Raw genomic sequence first — 17,401 nt, forward strand, 5'->3', positions numbered from 1 at the left:
AAATGCAGCTGCTGCCAGATGCTTACAATTCAACAGAAGCTGGAATAATTTAGCACTTTGGGTTCCCGGCTGATATTAACCTCCCTTGGTTTTTTTGGCCTCTGTGTTTTGTTTTTTGTATCTTTACTGCTGCATTAGCTCCATTATTTCTGTGCTTATAAACAAAATACCAAGGGGGTGGGAGCAGGGGGGAGGGCCTCAGAGGCCTGCATTAAATATTGAAGGAGGGGGTGGGGAAGGGAGATGAAAACCTCTGCAGGGAGCCTGTGCTGCGCATGTACTTTCTGCAAGAGAAAGAGGCAGCAGCTACACCTACAGCACGGGAGGTTCCACTGCAAGCCAAGAGCTCCCAGGGGTGCTGCTTTAGCTGGCTCCTGTGTTTTGCTGGCCTGCCAAGAGGGGAGAGCAGGGCTGTTCTGCAGCCCTGCATAAATCAGGTGCTAAAGAGAATTATTTTTAGAGCCTTCACTGAAACCTGGCTCTTGGGTGCCTGTGTATATTGCTCTGTCGTGCGCTTCAATTCTCGCAGGCATCACCTTCGCGAAGATCTTCGTAGGGGGGGAGATTTCTGCCTGCGCCCAGCAGCGAGGGAGGCTTTTAAAATGTCTCCTTGAAATCCACACTGCAGAACTCCTCCCGCTTCGGCAGAATGGTCAGCTCATTGCAGGTGGAGGAATGGGTGGCCCATATCTGTCTAGTTGGGCTCATCGCTGTGGTACCTGAGCATCGATAAAATGAAACGTAGCATCTAATGATCTCCATATTGCCATGGTTTTACTCGGCTCCTTTAAGTGATCTGGCTTTTTCTCCAGAAGAGCCAGTGCTGGCCTATCTATTCCTTACTAGCATAGATTAGAGGATTGTGTAAACAAATGCATCTTGCACTGGGCCCTGAAGGATGCAAGCTCATCCTGCTTCCTGGCAGGGCGGGGTCCTGGCTCTGTTCCCTCCACAGACTTGATATGAACTGCAGAAACATTAAAAAGGCAGGCTCCCCTTAAAGTGCATTCACTGCTGACAGAGGCAGGAGCTGCAGGGGGGACGGCTCTCACAACAACAGTGAAATGGCATGAAGACACAGAGAGGAGGTGGTTGCTAGGTGAAAGGAGGAGCTGAAAGAGGGGTAGAGCGAGGCCAGACCAGTGAAGCTGGCTGGATCAAATCAGGATCCTAAATTGCACGGGGGAGTGGAGTGTTTGAGGGTGGGGCAGCATAGTCCATCACTGAGCTGAGCCACCTGCTTGATTCAGGCTGTGTGGTAACTTTTTTGCATTCAGGACGCATCCCTTTAAAAGATCCACAGCAACACTGCACAAAGCCCAATTGTATCAGGGGATGGTCTGGGGATTCACACCCTCCAGGTGAGAAATTCACTCCTAATCCAGAACCTTTCAGAAGTTGCACCTTGCTCAGTATTTAACCATTCTGCAATTAGCTTACTCTGGATGTTTTGTTTTCTGTTAAAATGCATGTAAAAAACAAAGTATGACTCAGAAAATACATCCTTATGGCCCCTAAGGCCTGGTCTGTACTTAAAAGTTAGGTACTCAGGGATGTGAAAAATTAAGACAACCTATCCCCAAGTGTAGACATGGCTAGGCTGATGATAGCGTTGTCTACAATACGACATGTAGACATGGCCTAAATATCAGCTATCTACCCTGCTCCATCTCATACTTTACTCTGCCCCATGAACAGCTTCCCTCACAGGATCTCAGAGTGCTTCAAAAACCTCTTCAGATTCATATCTCACATGGGGATAAGTCAGGAGTAACTTCACTGAAGGCAGTGGAGTTACAGCCGTGTCGACCTGGTCCGAGAGGAAAATCAGTCATGTTGATTCATGAAGATTCCCCCAGCCCCTGTGTGGTAGGGAAGTCGCCTTGTCCCAATTTCACAGATGGGGAAACTGAGGCAGAGAGCGATTAAGTAACTTGCCCAGGGTCACACAGTGAGAATCCAGGCGGCCCGACTCTTTCTTTCTCCTTCTTTAGAGGATAGATATATTCCCTCTCTTTTATTTATTTTCAATCAGGATAAACAGCATTATGGGATACGAACTGTATTTCTTTTTTTTCAAACTTCAATAAACTACAATAATAAAAGTTAGAGCACAACAAAGTCACTTTGTTTCATAACTACCGTGCCAGTCAGCAGTCTCCTGCTGAATTCCTCACACCTCCTCCCCCAGCTTACTTAAGAATGATCACAGACAGCGGTTGGCAGCATGTATGGGTGAGAAAGGGCCAAATTCACTCCTAGTGTAACTCTGGTGGCTTCAGGGGCGTTACATCAGGGATTGCTTTGCCCCACTGAGTCTGTCTGGGGGTGTACTTTCTCCCTGTGACATGAGGTGCTATCAGCTGTTGCAGTTGCTACGGTAACTGTTTGCATTTTTAGCACAAACCCTGGATTTTGCCAGAATTTAAGTTGGGCACCATTGGCCAGATTAACACACCGGCCTGTCAGGGAAATTGTCTTCAGTGAATATTTGTCGCTGTTGTCAATGTGCGAAAGTCTCTTGGAAATTTCTCTCTTCCCCACCAGCACTGGTTACATGCACTCCCTTTGCATGTCTGGGAGCTTATTCTCCTCTTGGTGTGTCTACACTGCAGCTAGGAGGTGTAATTCCTGGGTAGATATAGGCCTAGGCTATGCTAAAAATTTTGGTTACGTTGCTCAGAGGCATGAAAAGTCTACACCCCTGAATGGCATAGTTAAGCTGACCTCTTCCCCCATGTAGACAGCCCAAGGTCAAGGGAAGAATTCCTACCTTGATGGGAGAGCAGCACCAGCCGCCTGAGTACGCCCCCATCCAAGATCCTAGGTGCACACTCAGGCCACTAGTTTTGAAGTCAATGGCAGTGTTGATTGCATGAGGACTGAAGAATTGGGCTTCTATAGGCAAATCCCGTCCCCGTGGCCCCTCTCCCTGGAAGCACATTCCCACCGTGCCCGGAGCCAGGCTGCCTGGAAGTACATAAGGCACATAACCCCTGCGTGCCGCAGAGCTCAGCTCCGCGGTGGGCTCCTTGTGCAGCAGGTGGAAGGGGAGGAGTGGTGCAGGGCAGGTGGACCAGTGACTATTCCTGTAGGTGGCACATCAGCTACCTTGGCTTTGCAGTCCCAAGCTGCAGGGGCCGCTGCGGAGTGGCTCCACAGCCTGGGCTGTTGGTGGGGATTCTTCTGTGTGCTCCCCACGGTGACCCCAGTTATTCAGGCGGTGTGCTGAGTTCCAGGATTTGCCACTTCCTGAGTCACCAACGCTGCAGACTTTATTTGGGGAGAGCTCACTCTGGAATTTCCCATGGTCATTTACTGAGGCCAGGTCTACACGGCTCACAGTTATACTGACCTAACTCCCCCTGTGTAGACAGGACTAGGTCAATGGGAGAGCTTCTCCCGCCAACCTAGCTACCGCCTCTGGGAGGTGGATTAACTACACCAACGGGAGAACACTCCTGTCGTGTAGGGGTGTCTTCACTTAGCAGCTGCGCTGATGCTGCGCTTTATGTGTAAACCTGCCCTGAGTCCAGAAGCTATTAGCATTAAATGGACTCTACTAGATTGAGACCCCAAATGTACAGCTGGAACAAAAGTGGCAGAGGGTATAAGCCCTAAAGGGAACAGAAATATTTCCAGGCTGTTTGCAAGCCAGACTTTGCAGCCTGATGCTAACGCATAAGAGGTGGAAAATGAAAAGGTTAGAGGAGAGTGGCACTTATCACTCTGTCATCAGTTTCCCATCCACGAAAGGCTCTCGAGCCAGCTTCTCAAGTACTCAGCAGGACCCGACCTGTGTTTGAAAAATCTGGCCACTTCTTTTGGTGTGTAAATGGTAGCTGAGCGCCTCTGAAAATCTGTCTGATGCAAACAGAGAAGGTAAATGGTGAAGAGTTAATGAGAGGTTTAAAACCCTTTGTGTTTCCATAATATAAGGCAATAGTTGTCGCACTGCTAAACAATAATAGAATACCATTTATTTAAATAGTTTGGGATATTTTCTACATATTCAAATATATTGATGTAAATTAAAACACGGAATGCAAAGTGTACAGTGCTCGCTTTATATTATTATTTTTTATTACGAATATTTGCACTGTAAAAAACAAAATAAATAGTATTTTTCAATTAACCCTAATACAAGTACTGTAGTGCAATCTCTTTATCATGAAAGTTGAAATTACAAATGTAGAATTATGTACAAATAAAGAACTGCACTCAAAAGTAAAACAATGTAAAACTTTGGAGCCTACAAGGCCACTCAGTCCTACTTCTTGTTCAGCCAATCGCTCAAACAAGTTTGTTTACATTTGCAGGAGATAATGCTGCCTGCTTCTTGTTTACAATGTTACCTGCAAGAACAGGCATTCGCATGACACTGTTGTAGCCAGCGTCGCAAGATATTTATGTGCCAGATGCACTAAAGATTAATATGTCCTTTCATGCTCCAACCACCATTCCAGAAGACATGCGTCCATGCTGGTGACGGGTTTCGATAATGATCCAAAGTGGTGCAGACTGATGCATGTTCATTTTCATTATCTAAGTCAGATGCCACTAGCAGAAGGTTGATTTTTTTTTTTTGGGGTGTGGTTTAGGTTCTGTAGCTTCCGCATCAGAGTGTTGCTCTTTTAACTCTTCTGAAAGCATGTTCCACATCTCCTCCCTCTCAGATTTTGGAAAGCACTTCAGATTCTTAAACCTTGGGTTGAGTGCTGTAGCTATCTTTAGAAATCTCACATTGATATCTTCTTTGTGTTTTGTCAAATCTGCAGTGAAACTGTTCTTAAAATGAGCAGTGTGTGATAGGTCATTATCCGAGACTGCTATAACACAAAATATATGGCAGAACATGGGTAAAACAGAGCACGAGACATGCAATTCTCCCCAAGGAGTTCAGTCACAAATGTAATTAATGCATTTTTTTTAACGAGCATCATCAGCATGGAAGCATGTCCTCTGGAATGGTGGCTGAAGCATGAAGGGGCATACAAATGTTTAGCATATCTGTCACGTAAATACTTGGCAACACTGGCTACAACAGTGCCATGCGAATGCCTCTTCTCACTTTCAGGTGACATTGTAAATAATAAGTGGGCAGCAATATCTCCCGTAAATGTAAACAAACTTGTTTGTCTGAGTGATTGGCTGAACAAGACATAGGACTGAGTGGACTTGTAGGCTCTGAAGTTTTATATTGTTTTGTTTTGAGTGCAGTTATGTAACAAACAAAAAATTTACTTTTATAAGTTGCACTTTCTCAATAAAGAGATTGCACTGCAGTACATGTAGGAGGTGAATTGAAAAATACTATTTCTTTTGTTCATCATTTTTACAGTGCAAATATTTGTAATCAAAAATAATAATATAAAGTGAGCCCTGTACACTTTGTATTCTGTGTTGTAATTGAAATTAATATATTTGAAAATGTAGAAAAACAGCCACAAATATTTAATAAATTTCAATTGGTATTCTATTGTTTAACCATGTGATTAAAAGTGTGATTAATCAGAATTAATTTTTTTGAGTTAACCGCTTGAGTTAACTGCGATTAATCGACAGCCCTAATATATCTATATCTATCTATATCGGTATATGAGTTTTTTGAGCACCCCCCCTTTCACCCTAAATGTCTCAGGCTTTACAGAGCCAGGGCAACGCTCACAGATAGCTAAGGAAGTTACCTACACCGAAAAGTTTGGGAAGGGGCTTCCCTTTGCCCAGGTCTCTCAACCAAATCAACCAAGGAGTGGCTTTGCACAGCTCATATGCTCAGACAGGTTCCTGAAGCGGCCCAACAAGGAACTGACACCTTAGGGCATGTCTACACTGCACATTAAGGTGGGATTGCGGCACAGGGAGGCACTAGCTTTAATTCAGCGCACGCAGGTAAGAATAGTAGCGACGACAAGGCAGCAAGGTTCCGTATGGGCTCTGGCTACCTCTGTCCAGCCCACTGGGGATGTACGTGGGTTGTGCTAGCCTGTCCCAGGGTCCATGCCACCACGTCTTCATCGCTAATGGTAGCTGCGCTGGCTAAATTCAAGCTGGCATGGCTGTGCCTACCTGCACTACAGTTGCACTGTAATTTGTGGTGTTGACGTACCCCTAGTGCAGGGCGAGCCCAGAGTCCTCCAAACACATGCGTCTTGTAGTGTCCAGAAGGATGACCGTTCACCACAACTGGGGCTAGCCCTGCCCCCCTGGATTCCCAACAATCCCTGAGCGCCGAGGGGTTTTCCTGGGGGAGTGGCTCCCTGCAGCTGTGGTTCTTCTTCAGGGAGAAAAAGCGAGTGAAAGAGTTAACCTCCTCCCTGCCATCCGCTAAGCAGGGTGTATATGCCCCATCACTGTGCTAGAAGATCCCTTTCCTGGTAACTACAGGCTTCTTCACCCTCCCCACAGAGCAGATCTAATTGTCAAAGTGCTTTCAATGGTGGTAGCAGCCAGAGGGCCCATGTTGTGTTGCCATCAATGGAGCTGAGCTGGAGCACTAGCTGGAGAAGAGGGACAGGCAGGGACTTCAGCTGAGCTGCACCCTTTTACGTCGGGTCTGTATTGAGCTCACACCTTTAATAAAGCACCCTGACGCCTGCTGCAGTTTGGATGAGGGACTGGCCTGCCTGGTGTTAGGATAAATCTTCCCAACCAGGCTATGAAGACAACAGCTTGTTGACTTGAACAAAGACTAGACTTTACCCCCTCATCAAAGTGAACTGGCTGGTGAAGAAAGGGATCACTGCTCAGCGAGGGTAATGGGCTGCTGGAGAGAGTTTTTGCCAAGGTTGGGTAATAAACTGCAGGGAGCAGATCCCTGACACCAGCTGAGACTTGGCTGCCATAAACATATAGAGTTAAAATGACCAGGGTGATCAATCCTTGTGCTTCAGGACATAAATTGATTAACAACTAGGGTCAGGAGGGAATCCATCCATGTTACAGAATATGATTGGCCAGGTGCATCTTGTAATATGCTCTGTATAAACTGGCCCTGCACAGTCCATCATTCAAGTCATATTCAACTGGTGAGCAAAAAAGGCCTAGGCCCTGATCCTCAAATGTATTTAGGTGCCTAACTTCCAATGTCAAGTTAGGCATCTAAATGCCTTTGCGAATCTGGACTTTAGGTCCTGATTCTTCTCTGAATCAGGAGTAACTCCACTCAAGTCGATGGAGTTAGGGCTTTTCTACAGTTAAAATGCTACAGCTGTACCGCTCTCGTGAAGACACTACCTACACCGACGGGATGGTTTCCCGGTCAATGTAGGTGCTCCACCTCCCCAAGAGGCAGTAAGTAGGTTGACGGGAGAATTCACTCATTGACCTAGCACTGTCTACACCAAGGGTTAGATCGGTTTAACTGCGTCACTCAGGGGTGTGCATTTTTCACACCCCTGAGTGACGTAATTATCCCAACCTAATTTCCTAGTGTAGACCTCGCCTCACTCAGGTTTAAAGAACAGTGTAAGGGAAAGAAGACTCCCTTTCTTTTTTCAAGATGAAAAAAATATTTCCCCCCACTCTCCCATAACTCAAAACCAGCTGAAAAGATTTTCTTCAAATTTGCCTTTTAAAAAAAAATCAACTCTGGGCTGACCCTAAGCAAAGTTTCAACTCCAAAGACAACTTTTTTGGAAAGTTCTGATCGAGTGAAAACAGAAGGGGTAACAATAGAAATCCAGATGTTACATTAATGCAGAATCCTGCATTAATGCCCAGATCCTGCAAGTAGACCCACCTGAATAGACCCTTGCACCCATGTACAGCCTGCTGCATGTCCTTGGGAAAGTCTCTCCTCTCTGTGTGTCAATGTTCCCATCTGTAAAATGGGACTAAAGGATATTGACCTCCATTGTAAAGCACTGGGGGGGGGGGCGCGGAATCCCAGAGACAATTGAGATTTACTGATGAAAAGAAGTATATAAAAACTGGGGATTATTTATTTATTGACGACATGGGGCTCCCCACAAGCAGGAGTTAGGCACCTGAGTACATTTAAAAACCCACTTGACGCCTCTCTGCATGTAATGTAGCCTTTCAAAGACTGAACTGTGTTGCCTCATGGCTGACATACGGAAGTCAGACTCAGGAGACCTGGGTTCTATTCCTAACTCTATCACTACCCTGTTGGGTGACTTTTCAAATCACATCCCCACTCTGTGCATTATTTTCTCCACCTGTGAAATGGGGACACTGATACTGACCTCCTTTGCAAAGCACTTGAATCTCTTGTGGTAAGAAGGGCTGGCTAAGAACTCGGATGAGGACTGTTATTGACTTTCTATGAGATTTAGGCTCCTACACGCATCTGTGACTTTTGCAAACAGAATTGGGTGCTTTCGAACATTCGGCCTAGAATCTTTCACAGGCACAAACGGGAGTTAGGCACCCAACTCTCATTGCCTAAATGCCATCTGTAGCTGTGCAAATCTCCCTCATTGTCCCTAAAGGCTAAGATTTAAAGAAAAAAGAGCGAGAATAAGTTTAGGCCTTTCAAGCCCCAATCCTTCAAAGAGTTATGGACATGCTTATGTGTATGGTTAACTTTATATATTGTTAAAGTTATATATTAATATATTAAATATATGTTATATTGTTAAAGTTATATATTGTTAAAACCCACTGCAGGACTCCTCACAGTGCATAATGTTAACCATATTCATAAAGACTTTGCAGAAAATCTTGGCCAAGGAGCACTAGTGCCTTTTGTCTAGTTTGCGTGGTTGCCAACGCTTGCAGTTTTATTACCAGGTCTCATGATATTTGGTGACTTTTTTCAAAGCCCCAGCTCCTGGAAGCAAGTGATTCCATGAACATCTCAGGGTGTGTCTACACTGGAAACACTACCGCAGCAGAGCGTCCACGCTGCAGCTGTGCTGCAGTGTAGACACACACTACAGCTACAGAAGGGGTTCTTCCACTGAGGTAGTGAATCCACCTCTCCAAAAGGTGGTAGTTAGGTTGATAGAAGAATTCTTCCGTCAACCTAGCAGTGTCTACACCAAGTCTTAGGTTGGCTTTAATTACATTGCACAGGACATTAAATATTTCACAGCCCTGAACCATGCAGTTGAGCCAACCTAACTTTGTATTTTAGACCAGCCCTTAGCTCCCTTTTAAAAAAAAAAAAAAAAAAAACGTTCCTAGCCCTTGTGGTTGTGAAAAAAGCCTAAAATCATGACCGGAGTAGAAAGGTTAGAAACCAGAAGAGAAATTAAAAGAACCCCAAATATATTATCTTTTGAAATCCCATGATTTTTAAGCCACTCTCGTGATATTTTGACTTATGATTGTTGAACACCTGGGGCTGGCACAACAAAGTTTGAATCAAATGCGGCCGGAACAAATATGCAAGTTTGAAAACTGCTCACTGTTCAGTAGACAGTTTCTTAAAGGGTGACTTGCAAAGGAAAACAAATTTGAGCTTGTGTCCTTTTATGTCTCTCTGTGATGGGTCAAGGAAGCCTGAAAGGGTTTATTTGTTTTGTAGAGTGGTTTTCTGGTTTCCCAGAGGTTTTTCTATTTTAATTTGCTTGGATGGGTATATGTGACTGGCGGGGAAGGCAATTTGTTTGTTTGTTTTCAAAAACAGGCCAGAAAGAACATTTCAGATGCACTCGAAAGGGATTTCTTAATCTGGCCACATATAATCCAGTTCTGCAGTAAAATTTAGCCTGATCTACACATAAAACGCAGCTATAGTGCTCAAAGGAATGAAAAATCCACACTCCTGAGTGCTGTAGCTATGTCAACCTAACCGCCGATCCAGACACAACTAGGTCGACGGAAGAATGGTTCTGTCAACCTAGCGACCATTGCTCGAGGAGGTGGATTACCTACATCAACAGGAAACCACTTTCTGTCACTGCAGTCTGCATTTACTAGCTATGGCGCTGGTAGCTGTGCCCCTGTCACGCCTGTAGGTATAGACATGGCCTTTCTCCAACCAAAGAGGATTAACAAATGTGGGAGTCGCCAAGTCCTACCCTAGTCACAGCAGTGAGGCATGTCCTCCGTTCCCCACCACCGCAATCTCCTTAATGAAATAGATTTACTCCCCACTGCCCCATTCCTCAGAACTGCTTGACTCTTCTTCACTGGGGCTGAGGTGGGTTCTGGCTCATGGAACTGGCTTGGGGACTCGGGCCTTGAGACCTAAATAGAATTAGCAGCAATGGTTTTTCCACACCCCAAACTCCCTAAGACTATTTCCTCCCCCGGAAATAGTCTTTGGTTTCACAGGCATTGTTCCATCCTGTAACAGGGTAGCGCTAGCCTGGGGGGGGGGTCCTTATAAAGTACATTCCATTACAGGCTGTGTATTATTATTGTTATACTATAACCCAGGGTTGTGACTTCAATCCTTGAGGGGGCCATTTAGGGATCTGGGGCAAAAATTGGGGATTGGCCCTGCTTTGAGCAGTGGGTTGGCCTAGATGACCTCCTGAGGTCCCTTCCAACCCTGAGATTCCATCATTCTATAACATATCCCCTAACAGTGGGTTGGATCAAACCCCTCTGATCCATGTGCAAAGGAGACGCTCCATGTACAAATATCCCTCTGCCCTGTAGGAGACGGGATATCAGCTACCTCTGTGGCACTTTCCCGTCCCTCCATCCAGACCCTGCAGGACTCACTGCACAAGTCTGGGGTCCACGCCGTGGTAGGAGCCGGAGGACACTGGATGGGTAGGTGTGGTGAAGTGGGTGAGCCTGCATGGAAGTTCCTCATCTTCCCACCAGCAGCCGGGAGTAAGGCAGCTCCAGGACTGTACAAGTCTAGCCAAGTCTGATTCCACGGGCAGGCTGATTCTCTGGTAACATGGCTCCCCCAGGAGCCACTCTGCCATGGAGCCGGCTTTGGGAGCACCGCAAGGACACGCAAGAGCTCCTTGAGGATGACCCTGGGTCATTTGCCATGTTGGAGGGATTATTCCCCCAGCCTTTTCGATGGGAAGGGGCAAACCGCGACCCAGGTGAAATCTCCCCCAAGGGAGATCTGGCCCCTCGTTCTAAACAACGGGCCTGATCCTGCCTCCATAGGTGCTGGAACTAGGGGGGCGGGGGGGGCAGCACCGCCCGGCTTGAAGCGGTTCCCACCATGGCCTGGCCTCCCGGGGGGGCCCTGTGCTCGGGGGGGGGCTGGGAAGAGCGCTGAGGGGCAGCGCCCCGGGCCGGGCTTGGCGCGCCCCCCGGCCCTGTCGCTTTAAGCGCCCCGAGGCGGCCGGAACGGGGTCAGAGGCGGGGCGCGAGCGCGCGGCAGTGCGCTCGCGCCGGCTGGCGGAGGGAGGGGGAGAAGGGGGCGGAGCGCGATTTGATTGGTCCCCCGGTCCTCCCTCGCACCTCCCCACCTTGATGGGTCACGTGACTCGGCGGCGGCTCCCGGCGCGCCGGTGGACGCTGGAAGCCAAGATGGCGGCGGAGCTGGTGGAGGCGAAAGTGAGTGAGCGGCCTCCCCCCCCCCCTCCCGGCGGGGGCGGTGGGGCCGCGGCGGGGGCACGGGGTTGGGGCGGCGGCGACAGGGCCGCGGGCGGCGGCCCCGTTACCCCCGGGCCACGAGGGCCCCAGGAACCTCCCTGCGGGAGCCGCCCCCAGCTCCTGCCTCCTCCGCCGGCCCCCCGCGGGGAACCGGCCCGGCCTGTTCGCCGCTCCCCCGCCAGGGCCCTCACCCGCTAGCTCCCTGGGGGCCTAGGCCTCGACCAGTCCCGCCTCTGCGGGTCTGAGCCCTCACTAGCCTCCTCGTCCCTCAGCGTAGCGCCGTCCCGTCCCGATCACCTTCCCCCCCCCACGTCAGCGCCGTCCCGTCCCGATCACCTTTCCCCCCCCCACGTCAGCGCCGTCCCGTCCCGATCACCTTCCCCCCCCACGTCAGCGCCGTCCCGTCCCGATCACCTTCCCCCCCCCACGTCAGCGCCGTCCCGTCCCGATCACCTTCCCCCCCCCCACGTCAGCGCCGTCCCAATCCTGGAGACACGCTTCCCTCCCCACCCCACCCCACCCCCGCATTGGTGCAGTCCCATCCCCGCCGCCCTGTCCCTGGACACCCCCAATCTCCTGGTGACAGTGCCGTCCTGCCTTCCCCCACCCCCAATAATCTTCCCTGGAGGCTTCTCCCTAATCCCCCTCCCTGGCATCAGTGCCATCCTGCCATTCTATAGCTGACTCCAGCATCAGCCCCTTCCTGACCCTGGAGACTCCACCCAAGCCCCGTGTCAGCCTGACCCTCACGACCCCAGAGAGCCCCCATCCCTCTGGTGTCCCCACCTTCCCCTCCAGTCTGGAGATCCCTCCCCAATCCCACCAGCATCAGTGCCTTCCTATTCCCGCCAACTCCAGAGTCCATTTGGCTCAGCTCCTTCTCATCCCCATGCTGATTCCTGAGATTTCCTCAGGTCCTTTTCATCACCCCCACCCCTGCTTCCCCTGCTTTCACTCTTTGTGACTGTTACTTAACACGTTCCCCACCTGCTGCTGTCTCAGCCTCTTCTCACCCCAACACTGAACCTGAAGATCCCTAGCTTACTCCCCCATTTCAGGGCATCATTTTTTATAACTGTCCTGAAAAAATCATTACAATAGGCATGCTGTTCCCTGCACACCTTGGCTTTCCTCCCCACCTGCTGCTTCATCTTCTCTCACTATTGCCTCCTCCATGGAGTCATTGCCTCAGGTCCCTCCTGCAGTTCTCCCATCCTCACTTCTACTCTTCTCATTTTCCCCTTCCTCTGTGACTCCCTCATGCCACCCCCTTTCCTGTTCCAATCTCAGCTCAGTGGGCTTCAGAGTGAAGAGTTTGCAAGTGCAGTTGGGGGGTGAGTGTGAAGTGATGACATATGGGTTTCCTCCACTGACATTTTAGGAAATAGTTTTGGGGTGAGTGAACTGTCCAGATGTCTCCAGTGGGTCAGATTGTTTGCAAACTTTAAACCCCCACCCCTCCATGAAAGCATAAATGGATTATTTTATTATCTAAATTGAAGGTATGAAGAGGCTTTCAGAGAAGAGAATATGGTGGTTTAAAAGTTCTGGAGAAAATATTGATATGTCTATAAATCTGCATAGACTGGAGGATTCTGTGATGTCTGATGTATTTGGAGATTGTCTAGTGATGTGCCGTTTTTTAAAAATATGTTAAGTTGTATTATACTTACAACATACCTTGTGCATAACGAGCCTCTTTGGGGAGAGGAAGACTTGCAGCACAGATTCCAAGCCTCTCTTTTTATTGAGTCCAGTTCTGCTATGTGATACTGCTCTCTGTATGAGTGGGGCTCTTCAGTTCCTGCCTGCCAATGAGTGGAATCACAGGTGTACTGTCTGTGAAGCAAAACTGTAATCTCTCAGTGCACACAACAGGGCTTTCATAATAAAGTTCCCATTCTTGCCAGATGCTGAACACCTCTGAGTGACTTCAGTGATGGTTGAGGATGCTCAGCATCTGGCAGGATTAGGCATTAAGTAATGGAATGACAGGGCAGACCCAGTGAATGCTGATGTAGGGCAGAAGTAAAATGTGGAGAACCCTGTTTTTAAATGTAGGCATAACACTGGCTGACCCTTTCTCCATATGTTAGCCCTTCCTCATTGATTATTGTGGGCAGAAGCCCACCACTCTTCTGAAAGGAAGCATCTTGAAGACTTCTGTGATCTGTTGCCTGTCTGTAGTGAGAATTCATTATCTTCCATGCTCCTTGAACACACAATTTCCTGTCTTTTGTTGCTGCCCAAAGCCTACATCTATATTCATTTTAAAATGAATAATCTCACTAGCTAATGAGAACTGCATATTCATACCACTCACTCAGAGTTAGAGGTGTGAGGTTCTAGACATATATTTCTCTGTGCCAAAATAGCCTGTTTTGCTTTTTATTGTTCAAATCTGATAACATCTCTAGACCTGAAATCTGGGTAAATGTAAACTGTAAAAATCAATTGAGTTAAGCGCTGGTTTATATGCCCAATACACCAAGAGAACAGGAAATGAGGAACAATGAGTACAGAGCTAACTCCCTTGTCTAGGGTGCTTATGCAGCCTGCTTTGCTGTAGTATTTAGGCACCACATGATCAGTAATGTATTTATTCTAACAATGCCCATGTGGGGTATGGACAAGTTCTATTCCCCCCATTTTACAAATGGATAAGTGATGCACAGAGACTGAATGACTTGCTCAGGGTCACACCAGAAGCATGTGGTGGAGTAGGGAATTGAATCTGGGTCTCCCAAGTCCTAGATTAGATCCCTAACCACTGAACATCTTTCCTTAGTTTGTCAAATCTCTATCTCTCAACCCCCCTCACTTTCTTTTTCTCACTGAAGAGATTCCAGAACACATCACACTACTAAATGTCTCCTTGCACCCCGATGCATTTGGGATGCATTCTAGGACAGCTTCAGTGAAATAGGAAGTCCAAGGGGATTTCACAGGAAAGGGGAACAATAAAATGTAAGAGGTTAACTCTTCCTGTGGCCTGGCCTACATTTAAAATTTAGGTTGACATAACTGTGGCACTCGGGTGAAAAACCAAAACCCATGAATGCCATACTTATGCCCACCTAACCCCCAGTGTAGACACCGCTAATTCCAGGGAAGAATGCTTCCATCAACCTAGCTACCATCGGTCAGGAATGTCGTGTTCCTGCAGTGATCAAAAACTCCTTCTGTCACTGTAGGCTGTCTCTACATTACAGGGTTATGCCAGCAGAGGTAGAGTGCCATAGCTATGCTTCTATAGCCCCCATAGTGTAGACGTGACCTTTGTTAAATTTCATGGCCCACAAACAGTGTTAATGAACATTTCTGGATTTAAATCAGTTGCCATTTTCCTTTAAAAGTTGGCTTGTCAGTTTTTTCAATGATCAGTAAGAATATTATTTTCAACCTATTTTGGTAAATTAATAATCTGATTTCTGTATGCCTTTTCCATATAATCAGAAAATAAATATGGAAAACACCTAGTGCGTGTCTGATTCCATTGCCTGCAGCTGGACATGTAGGAGTGTTTTCTGGAAAATTTCTCCTATATTTTTCACAAACCGGTGAGCAAGCTGCAAAAATAAATGCAAATGTTCAAACATATTTTCAGGGCTTGAAAAACACTTTCTTCACCCTGAGTGTATGTGAAGCTTTTTTTGGCAGTGAGGAAGGCCTTAACAATCCATCTCTGCAGAACAAGTGCATTAATTTTAATTATTATTCTCTCACTCTTATCCTTATGAAGACAATCTTCCCTGTGTAGATCAATTCTGTGTTGTCTTTGAGTCTACAGACAGCTCCAGTTCCCTCTGAGCTTCCCCAGGCAGAAGAAAAGTGAAGTTGACAAGACTGGTCAGTTTCAGTGTTGTTCAAAACCTTAGGATCAGCCTTGAAATAGGTAGTTTCATGGTGCTCCCTCAGAGCAGTAAAAGAAGCAGGCACTGGTCCTATTCACAGGAGAGCTGATTGAAGGAAGTGAGGTGTGAGCTGAAGTAGTTGTTAACCCCCAATACGCTTGCTTTTCCAACAACCTGATGCAAGATATTTAGTGTCCTTGTGATTGCCATTGTTTCCGGCTGTTACCATGAGATTACTTAGTATTTATCACAGATTTTTTTGTAGTAATTCAGTGACTAGCTTGTGTCACTGCTTTCCGATCTGTGTATACTGGCTGATGTTCAGTAGGTCTACTGTGTATTCCCATTGCACAAACAGGTGTCTAATACGTGGCACGTTAAATCAGTTGAAAAGCAGGTGATCTAAACAGAAGCGTTGGTGTCACTCTTGCAAGTGAATTTTAATCTTTTGAGTTCCAGGGTACAGGCTTTGGAGAGAATTGTCACTTGATCTATTTATAGCTTTAAGAATCTTTTATTTTAATTTTTTACCTTTATTTCCTAGAACATGGTGATGAGTTTCAGAGTCTCAGATCTTCAGATGTTACTGGGTTTTGTTGGCCGGAGTAAGAGTGGACTTAAACACGAGCTGGTCACTAGAGCATTGCAGCTGGTCCAGTTTGATTGTAGCCCTGAAGTTTTCAAGAAAATTAAAGAGCTCTATGAGACTCGCTATGCTAAGAAGAGCTCTGAACCAGGGCAGCCACAGCAGCACCGACCTCCAGAGGCACTCTCCATACATTCTTCCTATGACCGTGGGAGCACTGTTGCTAGGACTTCTCTTTCCACGCCTAACATTGACTATCCTGCACTCTATGGGAAATACCTTAACGGACTGGGGAGGTTGCCACCCAAAGTTGTAAAGCCTGAAGTGCGGCTGGTGAAACTTCCCTTCTATACCACCTTGGATGAACTGCTGAAGCCAACTGAGCTAGGTGAGTCTCTCTCATATATGCAGATACATTAGTAATGCCCAGGACTCCATCTGGGAAGGGACGGTGAAAAAGCATACAAGTTTTGAAATGATGGTAGCATTTCTGGTGAGCAGTGAGGCCACATAGTCGAGAGAAAAAGAAAACCAGTGGGTTCTCTTCTAGTTGGTGTGTATTTATTCAGAATATTCCTAGATTAATTTTTGTTGCTTTTTTTTTAAACCTTTCTTAAAGCAGGAGCTGCAGTCACTTTGATAAGTGACTTGAAAGTCTGTCTTGTTTTGCTGTAGCTTTTGTATCCTTCGCTGAAGGTGCTACCTTTTTAACATATTGCATCCTTGTGTACTGAATCATAATCTGTCCTTGCTCTAGCTAACGTAGCAGTATATTAGGAGAGCAGCTGTTTTCTCCGTCATTGTCACAACTCTGCTAAACTGGAACAGTGGCCCTTTCTATGCTGATACCAGTTCTATACTTAATCATGACAGACTTAAAGCTTCCCACAAATAAAGAAAGGGGACTTACTACTTTAATACGCACACACCCCTCTTTTTACTTTTATAAACCTGTCATGCAGTTCTTTATGCACCATACCTTGTGTTTTGAGGAGCAGCTAGAGGAGCTTGGAAGGTGAAAGGAGCAGCTCCTTCCACCTTGAAGCCATGATAACCAGAGTCTGGGTTAGCGTGGTTATGGTTCTAGGTAGTGACGAGCATTGCCATAACTGGCTGTAATGTGGTTTTTTGTGAATGGCGTAGGCAAAATGTGCCTTTTTGCTATGGCTCCCTTTGCTTTGTGACCCATCACACTACACCCATCTTCAATGGCCTGTAGAGTAAACATGGTAACCTCAGGCCTTGTTACAAAACGGACCTTGTTCTGAGCAAAATAAAGACTGAACTTGAGGATCTCCCATTGCTGGAAAGGCTTGATCCTAATGTGCACAGAGGTGAAAGAAGTGTTGATAAATGAAGGTAGTGCATCTTACCAAGATGCAGCTCGATGAACTGCTGCAGTGTCTGAACATGGACTGGACATTTGAAGGCATGTGGGAAGCAACCATTGCTGAATACCCTCACTAGGCAGAAGTGTGGA

General features: G+C 47.0%; 1 protein-coding gene and 1 long non-coding RNA gene across 5 annotated transcripts in view; one reads left to right on the forward strand and one right to left on the reverse strand.

Annotated features, from left to right (window-relative positions):
* Positions 1-726: 726 nt before the first annotated feature.
* On the reverse strand, positions 727-11,229 carry LOC140903238 (uncharacterized). Of its 2 annotated transcripts, XR_013635044.1 has the most exons (5): positions 10,595-11,229; positions 7,742-7,822; positions 6,110-6,277; positions 2,774-3,864; positions 727-2,091 (listed from the first exon to the last, which is right to left on the reverse strand). It is a non-coding gene; the product is annotated as an uncharacterized LOC140903238 (long non-coding RNA). The 2 variants fall into 2 exon arrangements; XR_013635043.1 differs by lacking the exon at positions 727-2,091 and having other exon boundaries at positions 2,114-3,864.
* A 129-nt stretch (positions 11,230-11,358) lies between these two features.
* Positions 11,359-17,401, forward strand: part of PIAS4 (protein inhibitor of activated STAT 4) — a 36,294-nt gene continuing 30,251 nt past the window's right edge. For all 3 annotated transcript variants that reach the window (XR_012156192.1, XR_012156191.1, XM_073324199.2), the window contains exons 1-2: positions 11,359-11,442; positions 15,880-16,309. Coding sequence is in view for 1 of the 3 variants with exons in the window: in XM_073324199.2 (XP_073180300.1) it covers positions 11,359-11,442; positions 15,880-16,309 (514 nt within the window). In the remaining 2 variants the exon portion in view is untranslated. The remainder of the gene's footprint in view (positions 11,443-15,879; positions 16,310-17,401) is intronic.

Source organism: Lepidochelys kempii, chromosome 25 (assembly GCF_965140285.1).
Source record: "Lepidochelys kempii isolate rLepKem1 chromosome 25, rLepKem1.hap1, whole genome shotgun sequence".
NCBI classification, from domain to species: Eukaryota; Metazoa; Chordata; order Testudines; family Cheloniidae; genus Lepidochelys; species Lepidochelys kempii.